Here is a 12,263-nt window from a genome sequence, read left to right as displayed (position 1 = left end):
AAACAAATATAAACAGAGATTCCCGTGCGCCGCTGATGTCATGTTGAAGGTACCACTTCATTATAACAGTTTTACACCAACGAGTATTCATGGAATGCAAATGTATTATAAGTAGGAACCTGCCAAGGACAGCATGAGGCTGCTAACATGTGACTGACTTCATCTCTGCAGTTCAACCTGCTGTTGGAAAACTGATATCTCACATTGCACCTACCTCAATCGCTCCACAGGCTTCATTTCCCTCTCTTCGTATCTCCTAAAATTCCCCGAAAAATAAGACTCCCCAATCACCCACTGACTCGAATCACAATCTAATTACTCCTAACTTTTTCCAAGATAAATTTATTAATGAAGGATTGATATGGATTATAGAACATAGAACATAGAACAGTACAGCACAGAACAGGCCCTTCGGCCCTCGATGTTGTGCCGTGCAATGATCACCCTACTCAAACCCACGTATCCACCCTATACCTGTAACCCAACAATCCCCCCATTAACCTTACACTACGGGCAATTTAGCATGGCCAATCCACCTAACCCGCACATCTTTGGACTGTGGGAGGAAACCGGAGCACCCGGAGGAAACCCACGCACACACGGGGAGGACGTGCAGACTCCACACAGACAGTGACCCAGCCGGGAATCGAACCTGGGACCCTGGAGCTGTGAAGCATTTATGCTAACCACCATGCTACCGTGCTGCCCCTTTATAGATAGGTTATTATGACTGGCACGTCCGCTACATACACTTCTTGGAGGGTGCAGAGCTGGGCAACCTTCTGGCGGTGCTGCTGTTGTTATGGATGTCTGTGTGGTTGGTAGAGATAATGTGGTGGTTTCACATGGTTCCACATGCTTCACAATTGTACAGTTCTTCGAACAGAATGCAGAAAAACACCAGCCTGACTTGTCTGTGGAATTGTATACTACCTCTCCTGGAAAGAAATGCAAATAGAAATACACACTTGTAAGTTTGGAATCATTACATTAGTTCACTGATTAGTTAAAAGATATACTGTCAGATCATGCATTTCACTATTGCAACATGAATCTTAGGTTATTGGTTTACACCAGGAATTTCACAAACAGTGGCTGGAATTTCACCCTCAGCTGGGGATTCCTGCCATCTAAGGCAAAAATGTCAGAGGCTTACCTGCTCCTGATCTGACAGTTTCCCAAATAGGCATTCAATGGTCAGTGGGTTGTTAAGTGGTTCAGGTGAGACTACTTGGGAGGAAGTCGTGCCTTCAACAGCTGCTGGTCAATCAGAGGGCTGTCAGCTCTCAATGCCAGCAGCACCACTGAGGGTGGTAGCCACTGCTGGGACTGCATCCAGTCCCCAAAAGTGATTGTCACTGGAACGAGATGTGTAGGTATGTGGGCGGGGCCTCACCAAGGCCAGGCTGGTAAGCACCGAGTGGCAGACTGTAATTAACAGGCTGGGATGAAAGGAAATGTGGGCAGGGGAGTGGTGGCGATGACACCTTTTGGAGACCCCTGAAGGGCTGAGGATAGGGTCCCCATTACCCACCACAAACTCAAGTTGTTAAAGCTGCCTGGCATCAGACATGGCCTGGGCCTCTGCCTGGCATGGAGACGAGGGGGTGGAGAGAGGCCATTATCTGGCCATTAATTGGATACTTAAGAGCAATTTCCATCCCATTAATGGGAAGGACCCCCTAGAAAATGGCCTCCCATGATGTCACCACCCCCCTAGTGAGTGGTCAGGTGCTCAGTACACTTAAAAACGTGAAGCTAGTGGAATGGCTGCTGCAGGATGCAAGGAGGTAAGTAGCCATCTTCGAAATCGGGCAGTCAGACCGGGGGACACCAAGGCCGCTGCCCCACTGCTTGAGGGAAGGGGGTGGGGGATCCCATCAGGGGGGACAGGCTGGGTTGGAGGGGTGGGCTGCCAGTGTTGCGGGGGGTTGCCCCTGGGCTGGGAGGTGTGCTGTGCCCACAGGTCCAGCATGCCATAACAAGGGGAGCTCCAGCTGCTGCCCGTCCGTCCCACTGAACACTCCCGTGACAGTGCCCAGTCCGTGGTAATATGTTTAAGGTCACTTCAACTCACTGACCATGGTGGCTGTTGGCCGCACAGCTAAAGACTATTGTTGATAGGGAATTCGCAATTCTAGTAATGTCAGCAGCTCCCAAGTGGATCACCGTGGGTACACAGGCCATGTCGCAGGTGGTTGTTAGTGCCTAGCATCCCAATCAATCTGAGAGACCCGGAAACCTGGCTGAACTCCGGAAGCATCAACACCACAGAGGCAGCAGCCAACATTCTAACACCTAGGACTGGGGAGAGAACCAACGCCGGCTCCAGGTAACGTTCCCAGCAGGTATCTGGGGTTTTGGGTCCAGTGCCCAGGAAACCCTGTTGCGACCGGGGGTGCATGTGCAGGATGGGTTGGATGGCACTCGGAGGGTTGGCAGGGGATCTGAGGGTGGAGAGGACTGGGGGGATCCGAGGGTCCTGGGATGGAAGCCATAGCTGTTCATCACTCTCACACCCTTCTCCAATTGCTTACAGATATCACCTAATGAATGATATTGTGGAAGCTGCCATCGTGGTGTTTAAGGCAGGACAGGTGCCAGACGCCAAAAAAGGCAGCGGCAGCAGTGTCGCCAGAGGGCCCTACCCTACACCCTGAGGTCCCGGCTACCCATCAGGCATGGGAGGGACCCAGAAGCGATGGTCCAAGGTGTACAGGCGTCGCTGGTCTTTTAAACAGATAATAGACAGCATGTGCTGCACATAGAAAGCTCCGCCTCAACAAGAAGACAACACACCATCTGTGTCATGTCCTTGTGAACTTGGCACCACATGGAGGAGGAGGACACCCACTCCCAATGCCCATCAAGGTCACCGCAGCCCTGAATATCTACGCTTCGGGATCATTCCAGGGCTCAAGTGGGGACTTGTGTGGCATATCCCAACCATTGCCCACATGTGCATCCGTGAAGTCACGGATGCCATGTTTGCCCGGGTAGCACACTACATAAACTATATAAAGTTGTCGTGCGTGCACTGGGCAGTCTGGGAACACCCTTCATTAACAGGAAGGGGATCCACTCCCTGAACATTGAACTCGTGTGCGACCATCACCTGAAGATCATGCAAGTGTGTGCACGCTTCCCAGGGAGTCTACATCCTGGGGCAGTTGGAGACCCCCAGCATCTTTGAGGGACACCACAGGGTGACTGGTTGGCTCTTGGGAGATAAGGGGTATCCGCTTAGGGCCTGGCTGATACGCCAGTACGGAGGCCGGAGACCAGTATGGAGACCTGATATAATGAGGCCCATATGACCACCTGGGCTGTCACTGAGCGGTGCATTGGCTGCTGAAAATGCGGTTCCGATGCCTTAACCACTCCGGTGGTGCACAGCAGTACATCCCCCTGAAGGGTTACCCGCTTGGGGCTTTGTAATGGTCTGCTGTGCCCTCCACAACCTGGCACAGCAGGGGGGGGGGGGGGGGGGGGGGGTGACATGTTGGCGGTGGAGGAGGAAGAATATGCAGTCACCTCCAGGGAGGAAGGCGAGGAGAAGCTATTGCAGGAAAGGCTGGAGGACGAACCTGCCGAGGCCCCATGGGACTAGCCGGGGGGGTGGAGGACAAGTGGTGCGAGGGTCAGACATGCCCAGAGGACCAGGGAGGCCCTGATCGTCACATAGGGGACATGGCTTCATCTGTCTTCACACCCTCACATCCCATCCCACCCACCCACCGTCCCCCACCCGTGTCATAGAATCATCGAATTTACAGTGCAGAAGGAGGCCATTAGGCTCATCATGTTTGCACAGGCCCTTGGAAAGAGCACCCTACCTAAGCCTACACCTCTACCCTATCCCCGTAACCCAGTAACCCCACCCAACCTTTTTGGACACTAAGGGCAATTTATCATGGCCAATCCACCTAACCTGCACATCTTTAGACTGTGGAAGGAAACCGGAGCACGTGGAGGAAACCCACACAGACACGGGGAGAATGTGCAGACTCCGCACAGACAGTGGCCCAAGCTGGGAATCGAACCTGGGACCCTGGAGCTGTGAAGCACTAACCACTATGCTACCGTATGACACAGTAACCATGAACTGGGAAAATATCCACCTGTAAATCCCAAATAATTTGATACAACACTGTTCACTTCAGAATTTAATTGTTTAAGGAATTCTCACTTAGGAGATGAAATAACTGCAAATCAGGCAATGAGCAAGGGCACCACGGTATTTCACCAAGCACAATGCAACTTACGTAGATTGTGGGAGTGCTAAAGAAGATCGAAATTGGAAATAATGAGCCTTAACCACAGAATATATGTAAAAAGAAAATCGAAACTACCAATGACCCAACAAAACGTTGCCTCTCCAGTTAAATATTTCCATATTAAAAGCGCTAAACATCCCAAACTGAAAATCGTAAGCTAATAGAAATATAGAATTACGACATTGCAGAAAGAGGCCATTCGGCCCATTGAGTCTGCACCTACCCTGAACTGACCGCCCAGTCCCCTGCCCTTATCCCTGCAACCCCACCCAACCTGCATATCTATGGGCAGTAAGGGGCAATCTAGCAAGGCCAGTCCACCTAAACTGCACATCTTTGGACTGTTGGAGGAAACCTGAGCACCTGGTGGAAAGCATGCAGACACGGGGAGAACATACAAACTCCACATAGTGGCCCAAGCTGAATTGACCCCGGGACACTGGCACTGTGAAGCAGCACTGCTAACCACTGTGCCACTGTGCTGTCCTAAGAACTCCAGATTTTCAATATCTGATACACTTACCAGGTGATAATATTTTTCCATTGACTATGCAGGAGCAACTTGTTGTTTCTGTTGTGCTGGGAGTCACTGTTACTGTTGTTGTTGGTTCGAGTGTAGTGCTGGGTGCTGTGGTGGTGTGACATTTTCCGGTGTACTTCAAAATTTCACAGCTCTTAGTACATAGAGTGAAATTACAGACGCCCGATTTACTTGAAGTTACGATAGCCTGTCCTGCAAGACAAAAGTATTTTCGGCATCTCGTGACAATTCTTTACACAGCTATTATATTCATCTACACTTAAGTACACCATTGACATTGTGTCTTATTTTGAGATTTAAATGCTAAGAACATAACTGGATGGAATAAAGAAAGAGGATAACAAGTTAATAGTCATGGATATGGAAAATATAACAGCCAACATTAGAAGCTCAATATTTCAGTAGGTCTTATAGCATTCATCAATATTGTATTTGAAATATGTTGTGAATTCTTCATGCTGGTGTGTGAGTTTAGTTAATAAATGCAGACAGAACAATGTTCAAACAAGTTAAATGAGAGAGGTAAAGAGCTAAATGTATTGTGTACAGTCGGTCCATTATTGCAAAACACAAATGGTAGAAACAGGGAAAAATGAGCAGACACAGTAAAATGTATAGCAATATTAAAATGAATATTATTTCTCTGCCCAAACAAACAGACATGTGGAAATGTTTGATGCAGCCTCATAATACGGAGATATGTTTTAATACATGAAGCACAGCATAGGGCTGAGAAATGAAATATACAGAATTCTAATTGTATTGTTTGTATTCTTTCGGTGAATTTTCAACTGGAGTTCAACTGTTATGCAGTGAACTGGAGCCTCACCTTAATAATCTGGGTGAATCATTGCAGTCAACTGTGATACATATTAGACAGGACTGTCAGGTTTCTGGTGAGTTGAGCGATTATATCAGATTTTCAATATCTGACACACTTACCAGGTGATAATATTTCTCCATTGGCTGTGCAGGAGCAACTTGTTGTTTCTGTCGTGCTGGGAGTCACTGTTACTGTTGTTGTTGTTTCGAGTGTAGTGCTGGGCGCTGTGGTGGTGTGACATTTTCCGGTGTACTTCAAAATTTCACAGCTCTTAGTACATAGAGTGAAATTACAGACGCCTGATTTACTTGAAGTTACAATAGCCTGCCCTGAAAGAAAAAGGCCATGAAAAGATTTTAGGCATCTCATGGTATCCAGATATTTACGAAAGTTAATTACAAATAAATGTAGAGGTGAAAGCATCTCATATTTTGAGACTGAAGAGCAGAAAAAACGTTCATATGTTTGCACGGGATCAAATTTACACATCTGGTTAAGTAATGGATAAGACAAATAGAACTGCACATATTAGAAGGTCAATATTTCATCAGTTCTAATTGTAGTCGTGCCTCTGGTATTTGAACAATGTTGTATGTTCTTTGTTTTGTTATTTGTGTTTGGTTTACAAATGCAGACTTGTTCAAACAAGTTAAATGAGAAAGTTAAAGAAGTAAATAAATGCTGCAGAGTAGGTGTTTAGCACCAAACACATTAGTGAGCAAAGCAGAAATGCTTGACCCAGAGTAAAACTAGTCCTCTCCTGACAACCAATTTAATTTCATTGTCAAAATGTACCAAAATATGGACATATTTAATCCAGTCACTAAACACAGGTATTTATTTGTTCAATGAATCAGAGCATAGGAATAAGCAAAGACAGTTTCAGAATTTGTGTGCTCCCTTTTGTAGTCGAGAGTTTATACTGGAAATGCCAAATGTAAGTTCGAGCACAATCCCTGGAATCAGTTTAGCAACAGTCCTTTGACAGCATGTGGTCTCTCTATTGGTCAGTGGGACTGGGGAAACAAGCTGAAGTGAGTATCCTCTGTGGAAGTATTTCACATTTTTAACTCTTGCCATGTGATTGTGAATGTGAAATCTGGAATTATAGTTTTAGACGTGGAGAGCAGGAAGATGTCTAGTTTTCACAATCTATTCTAACATTTCCAATTTTATGTAGCAATCACTTTGGGAAATAGGGAGATGACAAGTTTAAAAGCAAATATTTTCCAAACATGTATGTAACGTTAACAAGAACATCCATCTTTTTCAAACAAAATAAAGGAGAGGACTGAAGCTTCACATCAATAATGTGAGTCAGGTTTTGCAGCCAATTATGCTACATCCTATACAGGACTGTCAGGTTTCTGGTGAGTTGAGCGATTATATCAGATTTTCAATATCTAATACACTTACCAGGTGATAATATTTCTCCGTTGACTGTGCAGGAGCAACTTGTTGTTTCTGTCGTGCTGGGAGTCACTGTTACTGTTGTTGTTGGTTCGAGTGTAGTGCTGGGTGCTGTGGTGGTGTGACATTTTCCGGTGTACTTCAAAATTTCACAGCTCTTAGTACATAGAGTGAAATTACAGACGCCCGATTTACTTGAAGTTACGATAGCCTGTCCTGCAAGACAAAAGGCATGAAATATTTTAGGCACCTCATGGCAATTATCTAGGTATTTACTATATTATAATAAGAATCTTTTTAGTGTCACAAGTGAGCTTACATTAACACTGCAATGAAGTTACTGTGATTAGACCCTAGCCGCCTGATCAGGTACACTGAGGGAGAATACAGAATGTCCGATTCACCGAAAAAGATTAATTACACATAAATATACAGGTAACAGCATCTCATATTTTGAGAATGAAGAGCTAAGAATTAGTTTATATGTTTCGAGGGAAGAAATTTACACAGTTGGTTAAATAATGGATATGAAAAATAAAACTGCCTATATTAGGAGCTCAATATTTCATGAGCTCTAACAGCAGTCGACCCTCTGGTATTTGAATAATGTTGTGAATTGTTCATTCTGATATTTGTGTTTGGTTCATAAATCCAGAAGGCAATGTTCAAATGAGTTCAAAGAAGAAGTTAAGAACTAAATAGGTGCTGCAAGTGATTCCATTAGCACTTCACACATTAGTGAGCAAAGCTGAAATACGTGCCCAGAGAGTAAAACTTGTCCCTCCTTACACCAATTTCATTTCATTGTCCAAACGTACAAACATATGGACATATTTGATCCAGTCATAAAACACAGGTATGTGTTTGAACAATGAAGCAGAGCAAAGGGATGAGCAAAGAAAGTTTCCGATTTGTGGTGTCCTTTTTGAACAGGCTACAGATTATTTTGGAAACGTCAAATGAAATTCCGAGCACAATCGCTGGGACTCAGTTTAGCAAGTCCATTGACAGCATGAACATAGATCATACAGTGCAGAAGGAGGCCATTGGGACCATCGAGTCTGCACCAACCCACTTATGCCCACACTTCCTTTGTATCCCTGTAACCCAATAACCACTCGTAACGAGAGTATATTGTCTCTCAATTCGAAAAACTGAGCACCGAATGTTGCAGATTTATTGGTCCTTCTTGAACAGGCTACAGATTATTTCGGAAATGTCAAATGTAAATTCGAGTTCAATCGCTGGGATTGAGTTTAGCAGCAGTCCATTGACAGCATGTTGTCTCTCAATTCGTCAATGGGACTCAAGGAAACAAGCAGAGGGGAGAAATGTTGTTGAAGTAATTAGCAACTGTTGCCATGTGATTGTGAATGTGAAATCTGGGATAATAGTTTTAGATGTGGAGAACAGGAAGATGTCGATTTCTCGACGATCAACCTCTGACATTTACAAACTTGTGTAGCAGCCAGATCACCATGGAGAATGGGGAGATGGCAAGTTTCAAAGTAACCTGTTCTCCAAACATGTGTGTAACATGAAACAAGAAGGTCCAACATGTGCTGAACAATGTAATGGAGATGATGGAGTTTCACATCAATAATGTGTCAGGCTTTGTAGCCAATTGTGATACATACTAGGCAGGACTGTCAGGTTTCTGGTGTGATCAGCTGATTATGTCAGATTTTCAATATCTGAATACACTTACCAGGTGATAATATTTCTCCATTGGCTGTGCAGGAGCAACTTGTTGTTTCTGTTGTGCTGGGAGTCACTGTTACTGTTGTTGTTGTTTCGAGTGTAGTGCTGGGCGCTGTGGTGGTGTGACATTTTCCGGTGTACTTCAAAATTTCACAGCTCTTAGTACATAGAGTGAAATTACAGACGCCTGATTTACTTGAAGTTACAATAGCCTGCCCTGAAAGAAAAAGGCCATGAAAAGATTTTAGGCATCTCATGGTATCCAGATAATTACGAAAGTTAATTACAAATAAATGTAGAGGTGAAAGCATCTCATATTTTGAGACTGAAGAGCAGAAAAAACGTTCATATGTTTGCACGGGATCAAATTTACACATCTGGTTAAGTAATGGATAAGACAATTAGAACCGCACATATTAGAAGGTCAATATTTCATCAGTTCTAATTGTAGTCGTGCCTCTGGTATTTGAACAATGTTGTATGTTCTTTGTTTTGTTATTTGTGTTTGGTTTACAAATGCAGACTTGTTCAAACAAGTTAAATGAGAAAGTTAAAGAAGTAAATAAATGCTGCAGAGTAGGTGTTTAGCACCAAACACATTAGTGAGCAAAGCAGAAATGCTTGACCCAGAGTAAAACTAGTCCTCTCCTGACAACCAATTTAATTTCATTGTCAAAATGTACCAAAATATGGACATATTTAATCCAGTCACTAAACACAGGTATTATTTGTTCAATGAATCAGAGCATAGGAATAAGCAAAGACAGTTTCAGAATTTGTGTGCTCCCTTTTGTAGTCGAGAGTTTATACTGGAAATGCCAAATGTAAGTTCGAGCACAATCCCTGGAATCAGTTTAGCAACAGTCCTTTGACAGCATGTGGTCTCTCTATTGGTCAGTGGGACTCGGGGAAACAAGCTGAAGTGAGTATCCTCTGTGGAAGTATTTCACATTTTTAACTCTTGCCATGTGATTGTGAATGTGAAATCTGGAATATAGTTTTAGACTGTGGAGAGCATGGAAGATGTCTAGTTTTCACAATCTATTCTAACATTTCCAATTTTATGTAGCAATCACTTTGGGAAATAGGGAGATGACAAGTTTAAAAGCAAATATTTTCCAAACATGTATGTAACGTTAACAAGAACATCCATCTTTTTCAAACAAAATAAAGGAGAGGACTGAAGCTTCACATCAATAATGTGAGTCAGGTTTTGCAGCCAATTATGCTACATCCTATACAGGACTGTCAGGTTTCTGGTGAGTTGAGCGATTATATCAGATTTTCAATATCTAATACACTTACCAGGTGATAATATTTCTCCGTTGACTGAGCAGGAGCAACTTGTTGTTTCTGTTGTGCTGGGAGTTACTGTTACCGTTGTTGTTGGTTCGAGTGTAGTGCTGGGCGCTGTGGTGGTGTGACATTTTCCGGTGTACTTCAAAATTTCACAGCTCTTAGTACATAGAGTGAAATTACAGACGCCCGATTTACTTGAAGTTACGATAGCCTGTCCTGCAAGACAAAAGGCATGAAATATTTTAGGCACCTCATGGCAATTATCTAGGTATTTACTATATTATAATAAGAATCTTTTTAGTGTCACAAGTGAGCTTACATTAACACTGCAATGAAGTTACTGTGATTAGATCCTAGCCGCCTGATCAGGTACACTGAGGGAGAATACAGAATGTCCGATTCACAGAAAAAGCTTAATTACACATAAATATACAGGTAACAGCATCTCATATTTTGAGAATGAAGAGCTAAGAATTAGTTTATATGTTTCGAGGGAAGAAATTTACACAGTTGGTTAAATAATGGATATGAAAAATAAAACTGCCTATATTAGGAGCTCAATATTTCATGAGCTCTAACAGCAGTCGACCCTCTGGTATTTGAATAATGTTGTATGAATTGTTTGTTCTGATATTTGTGTTTGTTTCATAAATCCAGAAGGCAATGTTCAAATGAGTTAAAAGAAGAAGTTAAGAACTAAATAGGTGCTGCAAGTGATTCCATTAGCACTTCACACATTCGTGAGCAAAGCAGAAATACGTGCCCAGAGAGTAAAACTTGTCCCTCCTTACACCAATTTCATTTCATTGTCCAAACGTACAAACATATGGACATGTTTGATCCAGTCATAAAACACAGGTATGTGTTTGAACAATGAAGCAGAGCAAAGGGATGAGCTAAGAAAGTTTCCGATTTGTGGTGTCCTTTTTGAACAGGCTACAGATTATTTTGGAAACGTCAAATGAAATTCCGAGCACAATCGCTGGGACTCAGTTTAGCAAGTCCATTGACAGCATTAACATAGATCATACAGTGCAGAAGGAGGCCATTGGGACCATCGAGTCTGCACCAAACCACTTATGCCCTCACTGCCTTTGTATCCCTGTAACCCAATAACCACTCGTAACGAGAGCATATTGTCTCTCAATTCGAAAAACTGAGCACCGAATGTTGCAGATTTATAGGTCCTTTTTGAACAGGCTACAGATTATTTCGGAAATGTCAAAAGTAAATTCGAGTTCAATCGCTGGGATTGAGTTTAGCAGCAGTCCATTGACAGCATGTTGTCTCTCAATTCGTCAATGGGACTCAAGGAAACAACCAGAGGAGAGAAATGTTGTGAAAGTAATTAGCAACTTTTGCCATGTGATTGTGAATGTGAAATCTGGGATAATAGTTTTAGATGTGGAGAACAGGAAGATGTCGATTTCTCGACGATCAACCTCTGACATTTACAAACTTGTGTAGCAGCCAGATCACCATGGAGAATGGGGAGATGGCAAGTTTCAAAGTAACCTGTTCTCGAAACATGTGTGTAACATGAAACAAGAAGGTCCAACATGTGCTGAACAATGTAATGGAGATGATGGAGTTTCACATCAATAATGTGTCAGGCTTTGTAGCCAATTGTGATACATACTAGGCAGGACTGTCAGGTTTCTTGTGTGATCAGTGATTATGTCAGATTTTCAATATCTAATACACTTACCAGGTGATAATATTTCTCCATTGGCTGTGCAGGAGCAACTTGTTGTTTCTGTCGTGCTGGGAGTCACTGTTACTGTTGTTGTTGTTTCGAGTGTAGTGCTAGGCGCTGTGGTGGTGTGACATTTTCCGGTGTACTTCAAAATTTCACAGCTCTTAGTACATAGAGTGAAATTACAGACGCCTGATTTACTTGAAGTTACAATAGCCTGCCCTGAAAGAAAAAGGCCATGAAAAGATTTTAGGCATCTCATGGTATCCAGATAATTACGAAAGTTAATTACAAATAAATGTAGAGGTGAAAGCATCTCATATTTTGAGACTGAAGAGCAGAAAAAACGTTCATATGTTTGCACGGGATCAAATTTACACATCTGGTTAAGTAATGGATAAGACAATTAGAACCGCACATATTAGAAGGTCAATATTTCATCAGTTCTAATTGTAGTCGTGCCTCTGGTATTTGAACAATGTTGTATGTTCTTTGTTTTGTTATTTGTGTTTGGTT

The 12,263-nt window shown here is 43.1% G+C and overlaps 1 protein-coding gene across 1 annotated transcript in view; it reads right to left on the bottom strand.

Annotated features, from left to right (window-relative positions):
- LOC119970929 (mucin-5AC-like) overlaps positions 1-12,263 on the bottom strand; it is a 152,637-nt gene that overhangs the window by 45,333 nt on the left and 95,041 nt on the right. Inside the window, 7 exon segments of the mRNA XM_038806038.1 lie at positions 751-938; positions 4,801-5,010; positions 5,761-5,970; positions 7,058-7,267; positions 8,760-8,969; positions 10,058-10,267; positions 11,760-11,969. Coding sequence (XP_038661966.1) covers positions 751-938; positions 4,801-5,010; positions 5,761-5,970; positions 7,058-7,267; positions 8,760-8,969; positions 10,058-10,267; positions 11,760-11,969 — 1,448 coding nt within the window.

Source organism: Scyliorhinus canicula, chromosome 9 (genome assembly GCF_902713615.1).
Source record: "Scyliorhinus canicula chromosome 9, sScyCan1.1, whole genome shotgun sequence".
NCBI classification, from domain to species: Eukaryota; Metazoa; Chordata; class Chondrichthyes; order Carcharhiniformes; family Scyliorhinidae; genus Scyliorhinus; species Scyliorhinus canicula.
Note: the sequence above shows the minus strand (reverse complement) of the source record. Positions and strands in the feature narration are given on the sequence as shown.